The sequence below is a fragment of the Phytophthora parasitica genome, assembly GCF_000247585.1.
Source record: "Phytophthora parasitica INRA-310 unplaced genomic scaffold supercont2.34, whole genome shotgun sequence".
Lineage (NCBI taxonomy): Eukaryota > Oomycota > Peronosporomycetes > Peronosporales > Peronosporaceae > Phytophthora > Phytophthora nicotianae.
The window spans coordinates 555042-576442 of NW_008649020.1; the positions used below are offsets into that span (position 1 = coordinate 555042).

At 53.4% G+C, this 21401-nt stretch overlaps 6 protein-coding genes across 6 annotated transcripts in view; 4 read left to right on the forward strand and 2 right to left on the reverse strand.

The window, feature by feature from the left end:
• The first annotated feature begins 438 nt into the window (after nt 1-438).
• PPTG_12937 (hypothetical protein) lies at nt 439-3861 on the forward strand. Its single transcript, XM_008909684.1, has one exon. It carries the CDS (start codon nt 675-677, stop codon nt 3753-3755), a length of 3081 nt encoding a protein of 1026 aa, XP_008907932.1. The 5' UTR covers nt 439-674; the 3' UTR covers nt 3756-3861.
• Nucleotides 3862-4824: 963 nt separating this feature from the next.
• Nucleotides 4825-8946, forward strand: PPTG_12938 (hypothetical protein). The gene is made up of 3 exons (XM_008909685.1): nt 4825-5024; nt 5086-8694; nt 8765-8946. The coding sequence occupies exon 2, from the start codon at nt 5118-5120 to the stop codon at nt 8166-8168; it is 3051 nt and encodes a 1016-aa protein (XP_008907933.1). The 5' UTR covers nt 4825-5024; nt 5086-5117; the 3' UTR covers nt 8169-8694; nt 8765-8946.
• On the reverse strand, nt 8206-9410 carry PPTG_23291 (hypothetical protein). The gene is made up of 2 exons (XM_008909686.1): nt 9388-9410; nt 8206-9311 (listed from the first exon to the last, which is right to left on the reverse strand). The coding sequence occupies exon 2, from the start codon at nt 9236-9238 to the stop codon at nt 8894-8896; it is 345 nt and encodes a 114-aa protein (XP_008907934.1). The 5' UTR covers nt 9239-9311; nt 9388-9410; the 3' UTR covers nt 8206-8893.
• On the forward strand, nt 8931-12923 carry PPTG_12940 (hypothetical protein). The gene is made up of 4 exons (XM_008909687.1): nt 8931-9487; nt 9591-10372; nt 10449-10610; nt 10676-12923. Exons 2-4 carry the CDS (start codon nt 9950-9952, stop codon nt 12743-12745), a joined length of 2655 nt encoding a protein of 884 aa, XP_008907935.1. The 5' UTR covers nt 8931-9487; nt 9591-9949; the 3' UTR covers nt 12746-12923.
• Nucleotides 12768-14197, reverse strand: PPTG_12941 (hypothetical protein). The gene has a single exon (XM_008909688.1). The coding sequence runs from the start codon at nt 14104-14106 to the stop codon at nt 13243-13245; it is 864 nt and encodes a 287-aa protein (XP_008907936.1). The 5' UTR covers nt 14107-14197; the 3' UTR covers nt 12768-13242.
• A 205-nt stretch (nt 14198-14402) lies between these two features.
• PPTG_23292 (hypothetical protein) overlaps nt 14403-21401 on the forward strand; it is a gene marked incomplete at both ends in the record, with an annotated part of 7867 nt that continues 868 nt past the window's right edge. Inside the window, one exon of the mRNA XM_008909689.1 lies at nt 14403-21389. Within this exon, the coding sequence (XP_008907937.1) occupies nt 14403-21389 (6987 nt within the window). The remainder of the gene's footprint in view (nt 21390-21401) is intronic.

Sequence of the window (21401 nt, forward strand, 5' to 3'; positions counted from 1 at the left end):
CGCAATGCGCCACGCTGCACGACGACCAACGGATATTGGCTCGTTTAAGCTGCTGACAGTTCGCCGTGAAGCCAATGGTGCTGGGTGTCGAGAATCTCACTAAAGGATTTCAGACACATGGGTTCACAGGGGCTTACATGTGCTGGGATATCAAACAATCCATTGACGCGCTGGGATCTTATGCCATGGCTAAAGCAACACTTCTGAGGGAAAAAGCAGCAGCTACTGTAGTAGCTATCTTATCAGCAACTCTGTCTGCAGATGACATTGGACATCATGGTGTCAATCAAGTTGCTGTCCATCATCAGCATCAGCTCTTTCTGGTGTGGACCACAAAATTGGGTATTTTGCGTCCGCTCATCAGCGGACGGAGCGGACCGTACTGTCTCTGTGCCTCTGTGCAAACACGTGCGAATGCATTTTCACAGGTCGGTATAGAGAGAGACTGGACGGTGTAAATGACTTGAACTCAATATGTAACGACCTCGCAGGGGTTTCGTCCGGCTGGAATCCGTCGAGTGCCAGTTGCGCTTCTTCACGAGAGACCAAAGCACGCACACACACACATAGTCGCTCTATCTTCCTGCCTTGGCCTGAGCAAGGTAGACCGAGAGATCGAGAGGGCTGCTGTGTAGTACTATTACGTGTCTGTACTGTCATCGGCAACAGCGATCATGTACGGCAACGACAAGCAGTCGCTCATGAAGCACGAAGACTACGAACTGCACGGCACACCCGCCACGGGAGCCAACGACGGCGGTGCCGGCTTCTACGCGCAGGAAGGCCGTCCGGTGCCTCAGCAGGGCTACGTGGACCCACGCGGTCCTGCTCTTCCGCCCATGAACGTCTCGGATGCCGTCGGTCTCGGCGGTCAGCGTGACAACATCATCTCGGTGCACGGTTACATGCACAAGCAGGGCAAGCGCACAATCAAGGGTCCGATCCACAAAAGCTGGAAACGCCGCTACTTCGCCTTGGAGAAGGCCAAGATCTACTACTTCCACTCGCATCTGGAATGCCGTCAGTATTTCACCACCCGTAACGCTGACCTGGTCGTTGGCGCCATCGAGCTGAAGGACGCGCTGCAGCTGCGTCCATGTGCTCGTCTGGATCTGCCCCACAAGGGTTTTGAGGTGCACACTAAGCGTCGTGTGTGGGTGTTATGTCCCGAGACGGACGAGGAGTACCGCATGTGGTTTCAGGGCGTCGAGCGCGCTATTGTGGCTAACGGCGCCGGTAACATTATCGAGCGAAAGCTGCCGAACGTTCGCAAGTACCTGATGAAGGGCAACCAGACGTACCGGTTCTTCTACTTCCTCTTCTTAATCGCCGGTATCGTTGAGCTGCTGGCTATCGTTTTTTGGTTCGTGATCGGGTTGGAACCATGCGACGCCTCACGTATGGAAGTCGACTGTGCCACCATTACAAGCACGTCGTTGGAGACGCTGCGTTGCTCTGACAAGCCATTCAGTGGCTGGTTCACGCCGCCCACGTGGTATTTACAGGTGGCTGACGTCGAGAATGTTATCTGCTTCCGCGACCCACCTATTCCACAGTGGGCCTCGTACTTCGCTATGCTGTTCGCTGAGCTGCTGACGTTCGCTTTGGGTGTCCTCTACTATCTTGGTATGTGGAAGCCGGTGCGTCGTGGCGCCCACTACTTCGATGAGTTTGAGCCGCCCGTTCCGGACGAGCTGTGGCCCAAGGTGGACGTTTTGTTGTGTCACTACTCGGAGCCCGCCGAAGAGACGATCGACACACTGATGGCATGTATGAACCTGCAATACCCGCCCCACCTGTTGCAGATCTGGGTTTGTGACGATGGTTACTGCAAAACCAAGTGGACCAAGGGCAACCCGGTCCCGACGGTGGAGCTGAACAAGGGCATCTTGGAAACTGCTGGTGATCTCCGTCAGGAAGTGGCTCAGTTCATGTACGACCGTGTGTGTGACCCCAACGAGGACATGGAGGTGTACGCGTGGCGTAAGCTACACTCGTCTGCCAACTTGCCGTCTCCATCCCGTGTCAAGGTGGTTAACCGTGCCGATTGTGCCGTAGGCTCGTTCCGTGATGATTACCGCTACCCAGGCCTACCGCACGTGACCTTTATCGGTCGTGTGAAGCCAGAGACGCACTACTCGAAGGCTGGTAACATCAACAACTGTCTGTACAATGAGGGAGCCAACGGCCGCTACCTGATCATCCTCGATACCGATATGCAGCCTCACCCGAAGTTTATCCTGGCTACACTTCCGTTCTTCTTCGATGATGAGGATCGCCAGGACAAGGCCAAGTACATTTGCTGTGGTATCGGCTGCAACTCTGTCGCAAAGCTTTGCTGCGCCTCCTGCCAGATCGCCGGCGTGCCCGAGGAACAGATCAGTTACTGCTCCAAGGACTGCTTTGAAAACGCCATGCACGTCCAGAGTGCCGTCCACCGTCGCCAGGTGAATGGCACCATGAGCGATACTCGCGCTAGTAAGATCGACATGCGTTGCATGAACTGTGATGCCAAGCTGCCGAAGAACGGTGTGTGCCGCAAGTGTGGCAACAAGGGTGCGGATGGAGAGGATGTGTCATCGCTCCACACTTACTCGGACGACGTGCGTGACAACGCCGTTGCCTTCGTGCAGACGCCTCAATACTTCCGTGATTGCATTCAGCTCCAGATTGGCGATCCGATGGGACACCGGAACGCTACGTTCTACGATGCCATTCAGACTGGCCAGGATGGCTACGACTGTGCCTCTTTCGCTGGCACGAACGCTATGTTCCGTCGCGAGGCTCTAGATTCGATTGGCGGCATCCAGTACGGTAGTCTGACTGAAGATTGCTACACCGGCCAGGTGCTCTGTGCCATGGGCTGGAAGGCTCAGTACTTCCGTAAGGATTTCGAGGGCGAGCCGTCCGAGCGTATTCGTCTGGCTGAAGGACTGATTCCTGACTCGGTGGCTGGCTCGCTGGCTCAGCGTAAGCGTTGGGCCAAGGGTAATTTCCAGATCGCACTGATGAACAAGAAGACGCAGTACTTTGACCCGGAGTGGAAGATGCCGGAGGTGCAAGTCCCGACGTACCACAAGTCGAACAAGTTCATGCGCCGTGTGTTCTACTTCAACTCGACACTCTACCCGCTTGGCTCGATCACGGCTATTCTGTTCTACTACATCACGCTCTACTTCCTGTTCTCTGGCTACGCTCCAATCTACATGGCTGGTGCGCGTCTCGTGTACGCTCTGGTGCCCAAGTTGCTCGTGCAGGGCGTGCTGTCGGCGCTGAGCAACCGTACAGTGGAGAACAGCGATGTGATTCGATCGCAGGAGGTGTGGTTCGCTTACGCCTTCACCAACTGCACGGCGGTGCTGGAGGCCTTCTGGTGGAAGATCACGGGTAAGGAGCCCAAGTGGTTCAACACGGGTGGTGCGAGTCGCGGTTCGACTGCAGAGCTCCCGAATGTTATCATCTTCTTTGGAACTGTCGTGGGTGTGCTGTGGTCGGTTGTGCGTTTCCTGGCTGGCTACAACAGCATCCAGACGTCGCACGGTGCGTCACTGCTTTTCGCAAGTTTAATGATGGGTCTATTCATCGCGGTTAAGCTTGCGCCGAGCGTGCGTATGAGCATCCAGGAGTACTTTGGCTGGAGCTACGAGAGTCTGATGGACCAGGGCAACGTCGTGGGCTCGATCTCGATTGCATTCGGACTCGTTTTCATCACGCTGTGGGTCTGGATCGAGCAGCCGACGTCGAACCCCTTCTAAACAGGGAGGAAACAGCAGCGTGTAGCCTTAGGCCATCCAACCAGTGTAGTCTACGCCGCTATTCATGCTTACGTGCTTGATTTTCAATATATTTTTTTCGCTTCTAGCTTCTGCGTGCTATGTTGTGCATGCGTGCATGATGCATCCATAATTTCGGTGTTGAGCGAGCAACTTGCCGATCCCGTCACGGGATTCCCGTGAGACTCAACCTAAGTCACTCGTGAGAGTCTCAAGATGAGAGCGATGGCTCTATCGGGGTGAGTGATATATGGTAAACTGGACCCGGACGACAGCGACAGCGACGTCGCCGCGCAGAGTCCGCGACGGACTGCCCAAGGCAATTCATGTAAAACAGACATTTCAGGTAAATGTGAACTTGCTCCTGACGTATTTAGCCTGGCTAATTTAGCCACTTCGCAGTTAGCGATCCAGCAGCACATGCAGGCGCCGCCACGTAGCTATTCTGTCGTTGCTGATGCGCACCCAACGCTAAATTAGGCGCTAACCCAACCGGCACGGTGCACACAAATGAGGTCTGGCATATGAGCCTTGATTCCTGCGGTAGGAATCAAGGCTCATATGCGAGGAATCATTCGTGGCAGGTATCTTGACTGATATCGCACACGACAATCCACCGCTCCATTATGCAACAAATTCGTAATTATCTCAAAATTTTCGGCATCGAATCACAGGTCGCACTTAAGCGAATAAGAGTGGATAGAGCGGATGGAATGGCTATCCAGTCCACCGAATGGGTTGTTTCTGAGACGGTGTGAGCTATATGGCGAAGAGCTATTCCGTTCCGCTTGGATACTGCAAAAACACAATTCATGCTGTGAAGGGGGTTGATCTGGCATTTGAACTTCTTCAGTACCGCCACCACCAATTGTTACATTCCAGAAAGTGCCCTGTGCTCGTTTAAAATGAAAAAAACATGCAGAGCAGCTATACGTTGCGTTGGCAAAACAATTTGGGTCCCGCATCTACAATAAGGGTGCCCAAATTGCCTATTCCGTCCGCCGTCCGTCCGCCTGCCCTACCCTCTGTAGCAAGAAATGCAGATGCTCCATCTCTCCGCTTATGTACGATTTCCGTTTTCCTGACCGCACTGGCTGCTTTTGCGATAGAGATCACACTCGGAGTTTCGCGAGAGAGCAGTAACCAACGCGGTCTCTTGCGGGGCACAAGGCCATTCGAGAGAAGCACGAGTGAGCAAGAAACGGAGCGGGTGATCGATCGGATACTCGACTGCCTCGGTCTGTTCGAGCGGTACGTCGCGTCCGCCGTGTTATTCCCCCGACTACACTAACCTTTTTATCCATTATTCCAGCCTCATTCGTACCTGACAGTTCCGAAGCGAACATGTTCAACAAGGACCAATCGGCTGCAGCCGTCCCGCCGACGGACGACTATGAGATGTACGCGACACCTTCGGCCATGGACGTGCAGCCCGGCGAGGCTGAGATCGTGCGACGCGGCGGGTCCCCAGATCCCCCAGAACGTCGGCCCGTTAACTCGGATGAGAACGGGAGCTTCCAGGAGAATGTCATCACGGTGCACGGCTACATGCACAAGCAGGGAAAGCGCACTATTAAGGGCCCCATGCACAAGAGCTGGAAGCGTCGCTACTTTGCGCTGGAAAAGGCCAAGATCTACTACTTCCACTCGCACTTGGAGTGCCGTCAGTATTTCACTACGCGTAACACGGATCTTGTGGTGGGTGCCATTGAGCTGAAGGACGCGCTGCAGCTGCGTCCGTGTGCGCGTCTGGACCTGCCACACCGAGGCTTTGAGGTCATGACCAAGCGTCGTGTATGGGTGCTGTGTCCCGAGACGGACGAGGAGTACCGACTCTGGTTCGAGGGCGTCGAGGAGGCCATTGTGGCCTGTGGCTCTGGCAACATTATCGAGCGAAAACTGCCCAACGTCCGCAAGTACTACATGAAGGGCATCACCACGTACCGTACGCTGTACTTCCTCTTCCTGATCCTCAGCATCGTCGAGATCTTTGGGTTTGTCTTCTGGTTCGTCGTGGGTATCCAGCCCTGTGACTCCAGTAACCGGACGCTGGCTTGTGAAGACGTGTACGACAACAGCCCCGACGACCTCAGCTGTCTCGCCGATCCCATGAGTGGCTGGTTCACACCGCCCGATTGGTACATGACGCTGGCGGGCGTCGACGACGTGGTCTGTTTCCACGACCCGCCGATTGCCCAGTGGGTGTCGTTCTTTGCTCTCATTGCCGCTGAACTCGTGTCCATTGTGCTCGGTGCGCTGTACTACCTTGGCATGTGGAAGCCAGTGCGTCGTGGTGCCCACTACTTCGATGAGTTTGACCCCAAGGTTCCCGATGATCTATGGCCAAAGATTGATGTTCTATTGTGCCACTACTCGGAACCAGCAGAGGAGACGATCGACACTCTGATGGCCTGCATGAATTTGCAGTACCCACCCCACCTCCTGCAAATCTATGTGCTGGACGACGGCTACTGCAGTACCAAGTGGACTAAGGGCAACCCGGTCCCTGCAATTGAACTCAACAAGGTGGTGCTTGAGAAATCTGGTGATCTGCGCCAGGAAGTGGCTCAGTTCATGTACGACCGAGTGTGCGATCCGAACGAGGACATGGAGGTGTACGCGTGGCGTAAGCTGCACTCGTCGGCCAACTTGCCTTCCGCCTCTCGCCCCAAGGTTGTGAACCGTGCCGATTGTGCCGTGGGCTCGTTCCGTGATGATTACCGCTATCCAGGTCTGCCGCATGTGACGTTTATCGGTCGTGTGAAGCCCGAGACTAACTACTCGAAGGCCGGCAACATCAACAACTGCTTGTATAACGAAGGAGCCAATGGCCGCTACATGCTGTTGCTGGACTCGGACATGCAGCCCCACCCCAAGTTCATTCTTGCTACGCTTCCGTTCTTCTTCGACGACGAAGACCGCCAGTTTAAGAACAAGTACTCGTGCTCGTGCATGGGTTGCCAGAACGTGGCCAAGATGTGCTGCGCCTCATGCAAGATTGCAGGTGTACCGGAGGAGCGTATCAGCTACTGCTCGAAGGAGTGCTTCGAAAACGCCATGCACGTCCAGAGCGACTTGCACCGTCGTCAGGTGAATGGTACGCTAAGCGACGTGCGCGCGACTAAGAAGGAGCTGCGTTGCATGAACTGTGACTCGAAACTGGGCAAAAGTGGAGTGTGCCGCAAGTGCAACACGAACAACAACAACGGTGATGCGGACATGTCGATCCTTCACACGTACTCGGACGACGTTCGCGACAACGCCGTCGGCTTTGTGCAGACCCCGCAGTACTTCCGTGACTGTGTGCAGCTGCAGATTGGTGATCCGCTTGGTCACCGTAATGCTACGTTCTATGATGCTATTCAGACTGGCCAGGATGGCTACGACTGTGCTTCTTTCGCTGGCACCAACGCTTTGATTCGCCGTGAGGCGCTTGACTCTATCGGCGGCATTCAGTACGGAACCCTGACGGAGGACTGCTACACTGGTGAACGCCTTGTGTCGATGGGCTGGAAGGCACTGTACTTCCGTAAGGATTTCGAAGGTGAGGCTCAGGAGCGTATTCGTCTGGCTGAAGGACTGATCCCGGACTCGGTGGCTGGAGCCATGGCACAGCGTAAGCGTTGGGCCAAGGGTAACTTCCAGACGGCACTGATGAAGAAGAACAAGAACGTGGCCGATCCGGAGTGGAAACGTCCGCATGTGGACATTCCAAAGTACCGCAAGCCCAACAACTTCATGCGTCGTGTGTTCTACCTCAACTCGACGTTGTACCCCATCGACTCGATCCCGGTGATCCTTCTGTACTACATCACTCTGTACTTCCTGTACACGGGCTACGCTCCGATCTTCGTCAATGGCCTCCGCGTGCTTGTGGCGCTCGTGCCGAAGCTTATCGTGCAAGGTCTGCTATCGGCTATGAGCACCCGCGGCGTGGAGAACAGCGATGTGGTGCGCTCGCAGGAGACAAGGTTCGTGTACGCGTTCACGAACTTTACGGCTATGCTTGGCGCCATCGTGTGGAAGTTCACTGGCCGCAAGTCGCGGTGGCTCAACAAACGTGACGCCACGCGCGGATCGCTGGCCGAGCTGCCGAATGTGCTGGTGTTCTCTGGTGCTGTGTTCGGTATTATCTGGGCTATGGTGCGTTACATTGTTGCGTACTACAACCGAGTGTACTCGCACGGTGACTCGATGCTGTGCGCTGCCATCCTCATGGGTTTTTTCATCGCATACAACCTGGGACCGAGCGTGCGCATGAGCATTCAGGAGTATTTCGGCTGGAGCTACCAGAGTTTGATGGACCAGGGAAACTTCATGGGCTCCATCTCCATCGCTATTGGCCTCATGTTCATTGCGCTGTGGGTGCACGTCGAGAAGCCCGCCACCGGCTAGAGAAGCTATGCTTGGTGTATCTAGGTTCAAGACCAGCTGTATAGTAGTGCCGAAGAAGGCGCCACTACTTTCATTTCCATTAGTTTGCTTTTTATGCTATATCTCGGATAATGAATATGGCTATACACGTCTTATCATGTGCCAGAGTGATATTTGGGAACTACTGGAGCAGAGCATGGCCAGCGAGAATTCGCTATTCGACCAATGCTCCGCGCTCATCGGGGAGTCTACGCGCGTGCTGCTCCAGGATGGCACATACACGCACGGTGTGTTGTATTGCATCGACCCTGAAACTGATCACGTAGCGCTGTTATGTCCTTTGGGGCAAGATAACTCAGGCTACAACGTGAAGATCGTGCTTGCGCACCATGTACGAGGCATCGAAAAGGGGCTGCAAGAGAGCACCGATCTCCCCACCCTAGGTGCACTGAAGAAGGAGCTGGAAAAAGGTAGAAACTCCAGCCTGGAAGACTCGACGAGCATCCAGCGACGGCGACAGCAGCAGCTCGGTCAGGTCTTGACGAAGGTAGGTCACCTACTAGGTGATGGTTTACTGTGGCTGCGCACTAATCTAACACAACGTTTGCTGTTGGCAGAACTTCGTTCCATTTGACGTGGAAGCGGATGACAGCATCCGCGTTTTCGGGGGCGCCGCGACGGTGCGACCGCCATATCGCAGCGTGGAGTGCGCAAATGAGCAGCTCCTTCGCCGAATGCAGCAGCTCCTAGAGCAATTGTCTTAGAAGTAAAAAAAAACGAAACTTGCAGCAAGTCTCCAGCCGTGTTTGAGCCTTCCATATAAACAGCACAGTTTGCTGCTTTCGATCGCCTTCTAACGTATCAGTGATACCATCCGCCTCACCCCACGTTGTTCCATTGCCGGTCGAGGCTGCTTCAGCCTGTCCGGAAGGTCTCAACACGCAGGGATACTGTCCAGCGTGGAGTTCGGAAGGGGTCGTCGAGTCGACGAATACTCGCGCGGAGTTGTAGGGGCCCTGGGGGTTTCTTTGCTGCGAATGATGGTGTGGTGGCGTCGAGTTCAAGTGGGCTAGACGCCCGCCAAGATACATCCAGTCAATATTGTGCGGTGCCGCGCGATGTTATCGACAGCACGTCGCAGCTTATGGTCATCGCAGCAAGGGGCTACTATCGAAGGATATTGCAGACATCAAAGAATTAACGCAGTAAGTAGCTTTACAATGCGCGCGAGCTTACGTGCCTGCTGCGTGTTTGCTCCGTCGAGTCGCCAGCGCCAACCGAACTTGGCGATCGAGCCGTTTGACATACCAGGGTAGCTTTTGGTTTGCAGAGCTTCGAGAGTACGTCGTCCGCCCGTAGCGAAGTCTGCGGTTGATATTATTCTCGCCTTGCATGGGAGGTGATCTCAGTCTTGAACCCAGTTAACGAAAAAATGCCCCGTAGATACTTTGCCGCTTCAAGTAGAAGGAAGGGCTGCCGGTGCATGCGACGTGTGAGCGGAGCCCGTCTATTGCTGGTTCTGATCGTCGACCAGCATCTCCGACGGTCACACCGGGTCACTGAAACTGGAGTATGGAGCTCAGAGCCACCAAAGAGCTTCTTGACAAGAAGGCCGTTTCATCGTGCGAGACCGTAATTTGCGTTCCTGACAGAAAGCGTTACCCGCTCTGCAAGTCTTGCGTGGTTGGGCTGCTGGCGGATGGGAAGTGAAAGTCATGCATAATGGAGAGAATCCATCGCAAAACGCAGTTACAATTTGCACTCCATCAACTGTTTCATGTTAGTTTTTCCGTACTTAGAGAATGACTAAACAAATTGTGGTTGATGAAAATTTGGAGATGGCCCTTATTTCAACCTGTCAGTACAATTCCGACCGGGGCCTGGCTTTTCTGATCAACCGCCGCCTACGCTCCGCATCTCTCAGTCTCCATCTTGCTGAGCTGGAGTGTACATCGATGCGCATGCTGCGCGCCGTGCGGGAGCTACTCCGCAGCCGCCGCCGTGATGGCAACGATCGCGACTCGAGGCTGCCGCGCTCATCGACGACGCAATACAAGACGAATCCAAGTGTGCGCGCTGCTAGCAACACGACCTTGGCGTCCATTGGACCGGACGAGACAGTACGCAACGCGGTGGCGTTTCTGACGCAGGAAGACGCCGAGAGCGCGCTCATCTACGCGCTTGTACATGACCCAGAGTTCCGCTTGGCTTCAGCGCTGGCGACGGTAAGGCAGCGGCGGCAGCTATGAGGTCGCCATGACTTCAAGACTGACCATCACTCTCTATTTTTTGCACTTGCAGACGCCGTCGGGCGCCGATGTGAACGTGATCCGCGCGCTTCTGTTTGTGTTCGAGAACCACGAGGATCAACTGCGTAAACTATTGGGGCTGCTCATGTTTCGCGAGATGGTGCACACACACAACTGGAACGAGCTGTTCCGCGCCAACTCGGCCACCACAGCTGTACGTCTTCAGCTGCATAAGGACTGCCAACGTATGAACTGACCTCTTGATGTTATTTTCTACAGCTTTTGCGCGAATACACATGCGAATTGGGCGGTGGGTTTCTATCTCACGCACTGGCGGACGTGATCAGCGAGCTCTGGGTCAGCTCGGACGGCTACGAGGTGAACCCACGTTACCTCCAACCGCAGGATGATCTCCAAGCCAATCAGCAGCGACTGGAAGCGTTAGGTGAGCGCACATTGGACCGCATTTTCAGTGCAGCGTCGCTCTTTCCTTACCAGGTTGCCAAAATCTACCGCGTTCTGGAGCTTGAGATGATGCGGCTTATTGAACGAGACCGACGCAGTAACGTGTCGCTGCCTAGACTCAGCGCCATCGGAGGCAGCAGCAACAGCCTGATCTCGTCGGACGCTGGCAACGGCAACAGCAACAACAGCTTTTTGGAGCGTACATCCTTCGAGAGCGCTGGGCTTGGAGGACTACCCCGTCTCAGCTCCGTCGAAGAGAGTCTGCTCGATGAGGAACTCACTCAGTCCAACAGCTCGAACGGCACGTCTTCTACTGTTTCTGCCGCCAAGGAGGAGTTCTACATGCACCTGGGAGGACTGGTGTTCTTGCGATTCCTGTGCCCTGCGCTTGTGGTCCCACACAAGATGAACTTGACGCCAGAGAATGCCGCGCCGGACAAGCAAATGCAGCGCACCCTTGTGCTACTGGCAAAACTGATGCAGTCACTGGCGAACAACGTTGAGTACTCTACCTCGACTGAATCCTTCATGGTGCCGTTCAACTCGTTCCTCGCTCGAAATCGACCCAAGCTCACGCGTTTCTATGACCAACTGTGTCAACAAGCACAGAACGATCCCCGCCGAGAGAGTCTGGTTGCACGCTGCAACGCAGCCCCGCGATTATCACAGCTTTGGGCAAGTCGGAGCAGCAGTAGTTTGGGCAAAGACCCATCGATTGTGAACCTCACGGGAGCGCGCTTTATGGAGGCACCAGAGGCATCTTGCGCTGTCTTACGCAACTGGATGAGCTCACATCTCGAGTACCTGGCGATGGAGGTGGCGGATAATCACAAGTTCCGTCGACAACAACACATCGTGGTAAGTAACGGGAGCAGTAGCAGTGGGAACTCCACTCCTCCAACAACGACTACTTCAGCGATGTCGACCTCACCTCTGAAGCCTCGACCTAAGAGGAAACTGAAGACGTCAAAGAGCTCAACATATCCGGTAGAAATCCAGGAAGAAGACGAGGAGGAAAAGACGGATGATGCCACATCCAGGTCCTCTCAGAGGAATGATATAGCGATGCCTGTTTCGCTGGATGAGTTGGATAGAATTATGGGCAACACAAGCCACCGCGACAGCCAGTTGATGAAAGTCTACTACGCAAAGCTCTCGCAGAACGGTCTGCAGCGGCTACTGCATGTGAACGACATCGATGGAGCTGAATGGACAGTGTACAGGAGTAGAGGAGATGTTGAGGTGCTCCGCAAAACGCCAGCTCATTTCGTGTGCCCAACGGGGGGCTTTGCCTCTGAGAAGGACCGACTGGTAGAGATGAAGGGATGTGTCACCATCCAGTCTACACCCCAGCGTGTATTTGAATATTTGCGATCGCTCGAGAACGAACGCACTACAGCTCCAGGAAGCAGTACGGATGATGACAAGACAAGGGTCAGGAGAGTGGAGCCACTGGACGACTCAAAAACAGTGCTGTACAGTGAGCATTCGAAACTCTCCCTGTGGCCCGCGTGGTTGGTAAAACCTCGTGATTCCTGCGATCTCCACAGCTTTGTCGAGAAGACAGGTCGACCGGATACGTATGCAGTGCTTCAGGAGTCTATTCCGCGTCCAGACGTACCTGAGCGCAAGGGCATTGTGCGGATGGCTTACGCCACTGGTGGCTTCCTCATTGAGCCATCTGCAGGAGACGAGGAAAAGTCGGACGCACAAGCAAAGGGTAAAGCGTTTACAAGGCTTACCTGTATCGTAAGGGCCGATTTCAAGGGGCTAATGCCCCGGTACCTTGCGGAGAGCATCGTCTATCGGCAAGTACTGGAGATCGAGACCATCCGTTCGCATGTGGAGTCCATGCGACCCGAGGCGAATGCCGAGTGGGTCTAGTGCATACTAAGCCACGGTGATGACCACGACGATTTCTATCAACCATCCAGTGGAAAGATGGAATGCAGCTAGGCTTTAAAAGAGTCAGCTAGTGTAAATTTTCTTCCCTTCTAGAGGACGTAGTAAGCTAAGCAATACCACTTGTTTGAATAAATACTAACAACAACACTACACATGTTCTTTGTCTCGCTCCTTCGAACTGCTACGGCACGTACTGAGTTTCACCGAAATGAAGGTATCATTCGAGCACGAGATCTCTGTCCCATCAACCCAATGCACTTCCGAAATGAGGGAAGCACAAATGAGTTAGCAGCAATAGTCTCCAACTCTCGACCTACGCACGAGCAGCCAACATTCTCTAACTGCATTTGAACAATGTGAAGCCGTCATGAGGGCAGCACTGGAGCAAAGAGGCAGTCAGCGAGAACGTCGGCACGTGGCATCTTCCGTAATGAGGGAAAGCGCTACAAGCTCGTATCTTGAGGGTTGAAGTTGGTTCAACTGCTGCATGCTGGGTCACAGAGGCGTGGCAATTCATCGTACAACGTGACAAATGACTTAAACGCCTTATCTTCGTCTCCACACCAGATCTGTAGACACTCACGCGCAGCAGGGATCATGTCGATGCGATATCCAATGACTTCGCTGTAAGTGGAGAAGGCCTGCAGAAGACGCGTGATACTTCGAGTTTGTTGTTGAGATGCTTTTCCTTCCATCACCACATCATGAGCTATCTCCTTGTACTGTGGGCACTCGCCGCAAGTACAGAGATAATCTTCCAGGTAAATTGGACTGCGGTCGTTGGTGTCGTTGCACACGATAGCAGTCAGATGCAATAGTTGATCAGCCTGGATCTCGCAGTCGCAGTCAGTACAGCTTTCGCATGCGTCGCAGATAGCATGCAGCATGTCCTCAGCTGCTGAGTTCTCGTGTTCCCAATCAGAATCGTCATCACTGAAGTTTCGTTCATCTTCGCTTTCAGCATCGGTGAACAGCTCTGTCTCCTCGGAAGTGCAGGAGTGCTTGTCGTCGTCGTCAGTAACCTCCTTGCAGTCAACCTGGTAAGACTGCCAGTCGCGGTTCACAGTCAACTCTGTGAAGAAATATTCGTCTTCAGTCTGACACGCAGCATCAACGAGTATTGGAGCTCGCTTTGGGTGGTCTGGCGATCCAGTGAAGCTCCCCATTAGCAGTGCTGCTATCGTGGATAGCATAAGCGCCAAGTAGCGTGCGACGGTCTCCATCCAGGTGGGTGTGGTGACAACGTACACCTGCTTCTCCATCTGATCGAACAGCAAGTCGGAGGCGGTGAAATCCCAGCAGGAGTCGTCGAAACGTGAAGTAGATGTGGTGTTGCCCATGACTAAAAGAGTATCGGAGCTCTTGGAGATGTGAATTCAAGCAGGCAATTTGGAATGTGATAGCTCCAACTAATAACCACCAACACACGCCCTTGTAGCCCGTCGTAGACGAGGGATGATCATTTTCCTCGTACTGGTAGAATTTGTTGCCTTTCGGTGATCGACAGAACGCATGAACGTTCCATGAATACGCATCGCTGATTGGTTGCTTGCTTCAACTTGACGTACCACATAATCGGTACATGTCGAAGCGACGCATGTAGCCATCTTGTCCCCATTGCATGTCCAAGTGATAGATGCCTCGCCAATTGCCACCAGAGGAAGGATGCAGCCCCAATGCTGCTGGTGAGTCTGCAGAGAGGGCCCGTGAGGTATTGCATGCCCTCTCAGAAGTCGTTTTGGAAGCTCAGAAGCGCGGTCTTCCTTTGTCAGAGGCCTACGCGCATTTCGACCAGAGAGACGAAGGCGTTGTCAGTGTCGACGATTTGATGCAGGCTGTGGTAGAGCTGCGTCTGTATCCGACCAGTGAGCTGTGGAGCGAGCAGGACGCCGAAGAATGCGTGGTTGCGCTCTCACGAGGCAAATCTAGAGCCTATTTTACGAGGGAAGACTTTGTGCGCTATTTCGCAGCCACGCCTTCGAAGCTCGTAAGTGATCGAGATGTTCCTCAAGGCAAAGTAAGTTTGCACGGCCACGAACGCCGTGTACGCTTTCACAAGACATCCCCGGAGAAAAGAGATGACCTTCAACACTGGCAGGATCAAACCACTGCCGCTTTACATTCCTTGGCCAGCTCTCCACAAAAGAAGAAACAGTTGCGCGTGACGCTACCGGAGTGGGCTCATGCGCGAAGCAAACGTGCACTCAAAGAGCTGGAGACAAGACGCCGCTCCAAATCAAAATCCCAGCCGCCGCTAACTCTAAGCTCAACACCGAACTTCAATTCTGACAGCTCTCCATCGGAGCCAACTCCAGATAGCTTCAGCAAAAACAACGACGTGTTTCACGATGATGAGAACAATGGGCCAAGTGTGCAACCTTCAACAGTTCCACAGCTTGATATGAACAAGAAACTCCAGTCAGCAAAGACAGGAGAAAGCCCTGACGATTCACTCGTGTTCCCGTTATCAAATAGATGGCAGACATTCCAGGTTGATGCAGATACGATCGTCTCGTACGGAATCCTCTCACACGACACCATGCTGACGTCACCATCAAAAACCAGCACTGAGGCTTGGAAACCACAAGCACAGATGTCAGCCGAGAGTACAGCAGAAGAGGAAGCATCGGGGCTTCCGGACATGACTGCATTTCGTCTGACAGTCTTCATCGACGCTTTCCAGCGATTAGAGACACTGGAGGCTTTCTTTCATCCCTTGCTCGTCCACTTTCCAAGAGGAAAAATACTCTTGTGTGGTTTCCCGACGCGTTTAAAGCGCGTTACCACTTGGCATAACGCTCGTTTTGCCAGCATCTACTCTAGACTACTTGAGTACGTCATGGCCCGTTCTCGGGAGTGGCTTGTGCAGCCAAAGTTGGGCATTGGCGCTGTTCCGCAGTATCTCGTTGGGTTTGGTACCGGTGGCAGCACAGCTCTACAACTGCTTGGGATGGAGCTACCGATGCGGCAAACTAAAGGAGACGGTGGTGGAGTTCTTGGACTTTTTGCACGTTCACTACGTGGCCTTGTGCTTGTTAATGCAGTGGCGAGCGTCACTGACGTAGAGCGTCGAACACTGCGCTCTCTGCAGAAACTGCTGGAGACAAACTCTAAAGGCATATCAAGCACTGGCGACGCTGTGGAGCTGCACGAGGCACTAGCGTCTGCGCTGTTTAGTGACCACTATCTCTCCCAGGTTGCAACAAGCCGATCAGCAGCTCTCGAGAGTTTTTTCCGCACGCGGCGTGGTTTTCTCCAAACAATCGAGAACTTGGCCACAACTAATGATTCTACTGTCGACGATAGAACTAAAACCGGAAATCTACTTCGGGTTCTGTTGCGTGGTGCTGCCAAGAATCGAGATGTCACTGCGGCTATCGCCAACCTAGCAGCGGTGGTTCCTGCCCCATTTGCACTGATCGTAGTCCACGGGTCTCAAAATGCACTTTTCACGCCTCATCAAGTTGAATTGATGGCGGGAAACACCGGGGTATCGTCTTCTGCCGGATTCTCTCAAGTGAACAACGTGTCGGAAGCTTTAGCACTCGGTAACATCGATGCTCGACACTTGCACGTGGCTTGGCTCAAAGGTGGTCACGAACTGCTGCAAGAACGAAGTCCCTTCTTTTACGAGTTATTCAGACAACTCGCCCATGCAGAAACTTCATCCCAACAACCAAATGATCCGATCAACTTATCCACTAGTGAAACCCGTGGCCGTGCGAGTCGTGGTACCAGCGCAAATCGGAAAAGTAGTGCGATTTCTTCTACGTCGCGCCAGCCACCGAACTCTGACAACAGCTCTTCGAATCAAGACGAGACGCTGTCAGTAGATAAAGAGGATGGCGGTTCACCTAATGAACCCCCCTCAATTATCCGCCAACGCGTTCTTGAGGAGCTATCTTCACATGGGTTATCGTGGATTCAGCAAGAGCTATACGACCGAGGGATCGAAGGAGCTGGTCCAACTGAAATCATCCTCGAACGGTATGAGCGTGTGCTTGCTCAAGAAGAAGAATTTGCTCGACAAAAAGAGCGCGAGAAACAACGTATACTAGCAAAGCACGACGAGATCGAAGCTCAACGTCGAGCAAAGCAAGAGGAAGCGAACGAGCGTGAACAACGAGCACTTGAAGCACGCCGGTCCATCCAGAGACGCGAGCGAGAGTCTCAGCAACACTTTTTCAAACAAATGGAAGCAAAGAAGCTCGAAAACGCGCGAAGGATACAGGAAATCGAGAGCATGGCGCTCGAAGATCTTCGGTCGCGAAAGGTAGAGCAACTACTCCTCAATGATCTCGAACGAAGTGATCGGAATCGAGCTGTAGTTCGGCAAATGGGTGAGCTGGAGGCTGAACGTCAAGAGCAAGTCCGTCGAGAAGCTCAAGTGGAGCTCCAGGCGCTTCGTCTTGAGGAGCAGAAGGCTCATCGCGAAGCGCTTAAAGCCGCTCAACGCCAGTTCGAGCAGAGCGAGCTCGTATCAAGTCCCGTGGAGGCCTATTGGCTGGATGCTCATGCCGTCTACGAGCGCTTTGATGACATATCAAGTGGCGCACGTGTATTAGCCACCGATCTCGCACACTTTTACGAGATCAAAGCACTTCAAATGCGCGAGTCGGCTGAAAAGCGTCTTGAGTTAGACACACTGCAACATGGTCCTCTTGCTTCGAAGGAGCTCCAAGTCCGCAACTTGGAGCGTGTTCAAGCCAAGGCGCAAAGCACCGGGATGATCGCCAAAGCTGGCATGGGCACCGTTCGCATTGTGCCTATCACTCCTGTCGAGATGCAGACGCTTGGACGGGATTTGGATGTCGTGCGCGATGAACTGGAGCGATTGCAGAGCGACGCAGCACTGCGACGTAAGGATCTGACGTGGAAAGACCAGCTTCTGCAGCGTGTGAGCGTCATCATTCAGCGCAATGAACGCTTCCGTCAAGAAGTGCTGGCGAAGCTCTCGCTCTGTGCCGATATGGGCAACGAGCGGGTGTTATCTCTACGCGAGGACAACGAGGCTCTGGAATTCAAGTGTGACGGGTTCATCGAACTCCGTGACAAGCTGCAGATTCGGCAGACTGCAGTACGAGGAGAATGTGAGCGTGCTCGAGCTGCTACCACCGCGTTCTTCGATACAAATCTGCGAGTTGTAGGAGCTCTTCAAAGAGTGCAACGCACAGTCGTCATTAAAGAGCTGGAGGTTGAGGACGAAGCTCTAACCGAACGCATCAAAGCTCTTGACGAGCAGGAGAAAGCAGCACATCTGGCGTTGAAGAAGGGTAGAACCACACTGGAGGAGGTAGCAAAGCGAACATTCACCTTGGAAGAAAGTCGGCGGATATTGGAAGGCACTACAGAAGTCAAAGACGTCGATACCGACAAAAACAACCAGAATGAAGTTGCGAATGGCAAGACCCGGATGGCTAAACCACAGCAAGGTATGGCCGAGAGTGTGAGGCACAAGAAACATGCTGATCGATCACCAGAGGAGAAGAACTGGGTGGCATTGGACTTCCTCCTCAACTTCGCGTACTATTACAAGAATGTACCCCCGGAAGAAGTCGAGATCATCCAAAAGAGTCCAGACTACCAGCAATTGAGCAAAACTAAGCTGAGTGTCGATCAACTCCAGCGTCTGATGCAGCTTCCAGCTCGCAACTGTCTCGCCTTCGCGTTTTTCAAGTCGTCCGAAGAAATGGAGGCACATTATCTGCTACGTAAGTACACATTCGGCGATGGCGAAGAGTACTTTGCTCAGCTCGACCACGACTTTGAAGCTCCTAACGGCATAGCTGCTCCACGCGCGACTCAGTCTTGTAGCCTTCAAGACATGCTCTCGGTACTCGAGAAGCTTGCAACGTCTCGTCCATTGCGTTCTCGTCAGTGTCCAAGAGCACGATCTGTGTTGCTGGATGACAAAATGCCGCCTTTAACGCTGCTCCACGTGCCCCAAAGCCAAATATTCCCCCACAAAGGCACCACACACAGCTTCCAGTTGCCTAAGGACACAGAAGGAGTTGCTGTGTTATCACTCACAGTCTCCATCGTCTTCCAGGGACATTTCAAGTCTGTCGGATATCAAAACGGGCGACTAGCAGCCATGCTGTACATGTTACCTCCAGTGACCGACCCGGAGTCGACGCAGCAAAAGTTTCAAGCCCCGATTCCTATCGGAAAATGCTTGTACGTCGAGGATCTGGCCCTCTGTTCCCCTCATAGCATGGGTCGACTAGTTCTCCGACACGAGCCTCTCGCAATACCGCTCAGCGCTGCAGCAACGTATCAAATTGTAGTGGGCGCACCGGTTTTTACAGCTTATTCTCTCGAGGTGCACGGACGGACAGCCTTGTTTGCTGACGAAGCACTACGACGGAAACGCGTGGATGCTTTAAAGAAGCAAGATCTGCTGCCTCGAAAGCAGGACGAGCTGCAAAATGTCTTCGTGACGATTCAGTTGAGCGAGCGCAAGAAGAGATTAGCTCGTCGACTTGCCACTGAAGCAAAAGACCAAACACGAGTAGCGGAACTGGAGCTGCTGAGGAATAATCAAAAGCTTGAACGAGACAATGCAGAGCCATCCTTGAGCCACGAAGAGCGCAAAGAGCTGCACGCAGCAATTCGAACGGCAAACAAGACGTTCACACACTGTTGCTTCTTGTTCTCCAAGCGTGAGGAAGAAGTACGTGACATCGAACAGAGTCTCCGAGAACTCACCAGAATCCACGTCGATGTACTCGAAGAGTGCGAGAAGATGGAGCAGGTGCTTGCTGAGTACCGCACAAAGCTGCCTCAAATTGCAGCTCTACTTTCAGGCGACGCAGCAGCAGCCAAACTCGCTCGAGAACTCAACGTGGAATACGAGAACAAGAATGGCACAAAGTCATCCAAAGTACGCTGGGCCGAGTTGTCCGCCATGAGAGCCAAGCTTCCTTCCATGATGACTCCTGCTGAGCGACTGCGACGGAAATACAAGAAAGGGCGAGACACTCTGGACAAGAAAGAGCGCGAGTGGATCCTCCTTGATCGCATTCTGCATCCACGAATGTATCGATGGGAGGAAGACAAGCACGGGAGCGCAACCGACGGAGGATACACGAAAGCTCCTGGAGTTAATCTCAGGCTGCATGGCACATATCCAAAGCTCTCGAAGGAAGAGGAGCAGCGCGCAGCTTTGTCCCAAATGGAGCTTGAGCGGATCATCAAAGCTCCGTGGAATTTGCTGGAGCGTAAAGAGATCCTTATCCGTAAAATACTCACGAGATTTCGAGATGACCATGGAAGTAACTCGAAGCGCAGGGCTCCTCCCAATGACTCGATGTCGATGGTAACGCTATTACGTGCCCAGAAATCAACCGAATTGACTCACGAGGAACGTGAATGGCGCTTGTACGACCAACTGATGAATCCGATGTACTACCCGGTCAACTTCAAACGACTAGCGAAGGAGCTATCGGGAGCTACTGGTCTTGAAGACGTGACGATCTCGCCTAAAATTACGAGGGAGGATCTGCTCACGGCTATCAACACTCCAGAGGAGGAGCTGTACAAACTGCCGAGCGATTTGCTACGAGGACGTACGCTGTTACTCAAGTATGACCCTCACCTCTCTGTGAACCTCATCACTGCTGCACGGCTCCAGCAGAGTCAGGACTCCCTAGTAATGGATAGCGTCGAGGTAGACGTCGATGCACGATGTCGCCTTGTATTTCAGGAGCTTCAGCGCGCTATCGCCAATACGCGGAACGAGTTCATGGACTCGCATGTGCTGCACTCGACATTACAGCGCTTCCCGACTAAAGTATTGAGACTCGAGCTTGAGAAAGACTTGGACCGCTTGTTGATCTCGCAGATCAAAGAAAAAGAAGACTTCGAGCTGGCCAATTTCCTCTCCAACAAAGATACCGCTGACAACAACAGAGATGTTGTGTCTGACTCTGATAGTGATGAAGAAGCTGTGATTGCTCGCGAGATGGAAGCCCGGCGCAAGGCGAAAGACGGCACCAAACAAGGATTGAAAGTCCGTGGTAAGGCACTGAAGCAGAAGTCACTGCAGAAGCAACGCCGTGAGATCAAGAACGCTCTCCAAGGACGCAGTCTTGAGGAGCAGCGTACGCTCCTGCGTGAGCAGGAACTAGGTCCAGGTGGATGTACTGCTTGCTGGACGAATCCTTGTGAATGGAAACCCTTTTTGGAGGAGTCGTACGTGACAATTCAAGAGCGTATCGATGTCATCCACGAGGAGCTGGAGCGCGTCAAGCATTGCTCAGATCTCACGATTACATCAAACGTCTGCATGGCTGCGATCAAGTCCGGAAACCAGGCTATCAGGCTGCGTAAGAGCGACTTGTTTGACGAGCTGACTCTGGAGGTGAAAATTTGGGAGAAGAACTTGCGCTTGAAAGCCGTCGACGAGGAGTTCCACGAAACGTTCCGCTCCAAGAACGAGTTCTTTGAGACGCAAGCATTGCACGGGTTTCGGCAGATCCAGCACAAGAACAAAGTGCAGATAGCACTACAACGTGAGCATAACGTGCTGGTAGCACATCTCACGGCGTACGAAGTGGTCGAAGACGTGCTTGAATCGATGCTGGAAGGCTGGGTCTTTGGTGAACGCGAGTCCGAGCGACAAGTGCTCGGATAC

Bases quoted from the DNA above. Each gene is read 5' to 3' on its own strand.
- PPTG_12937 (XM_008909684.1), top strand. From the start codon at position 675: ATGTACGGCAACGACAAGCAGTCGCTCATGAAGCACGAAGACTACGAA.
- PPTG_12938 (XM_008909685.1), top strand. From the start codon at position 5,118: ATGTTCAACAAGGACCAATCGGCTGCAGCCGTCCCGCCGACGGACGAC.
- PPTG_23291 (XM_008909686.1), bottom strand. From the start codon at position 9,238: ATGTATCTTGGCGGGCGTCTAGCCCACTTGAACTCGACGCCACCACAC.
- PPTG_12940 (XM_008909687.1), top strand. From the start codon at position 9,950: ATGACTAAACAAATTGTGGTTGATGAAAATTTGGAGATGGCCCTTATT. The intron at 10,373-10,448 runs GTAAGGCAGCGG...TTGCACTTGCAG, and splicing joins TGGCTTCAGCGCTGGCGACG to ACGCCGTCGGGCGCCGATGT. The intron at 10,611-10,675 runs GTACGTCTTCAG...TATTTTCTACAG, and splicing joins CCAACTCGGCCACCACAGCT to CTTTTGCGCGAATACACATG.
- PPTG_12941 (XM_008909688.1), bottom strand. From the start codon at position 14,106: ATGGGCAACACCACATCTACTTCACGTTTCGACGACTCCTGCTGGGAT.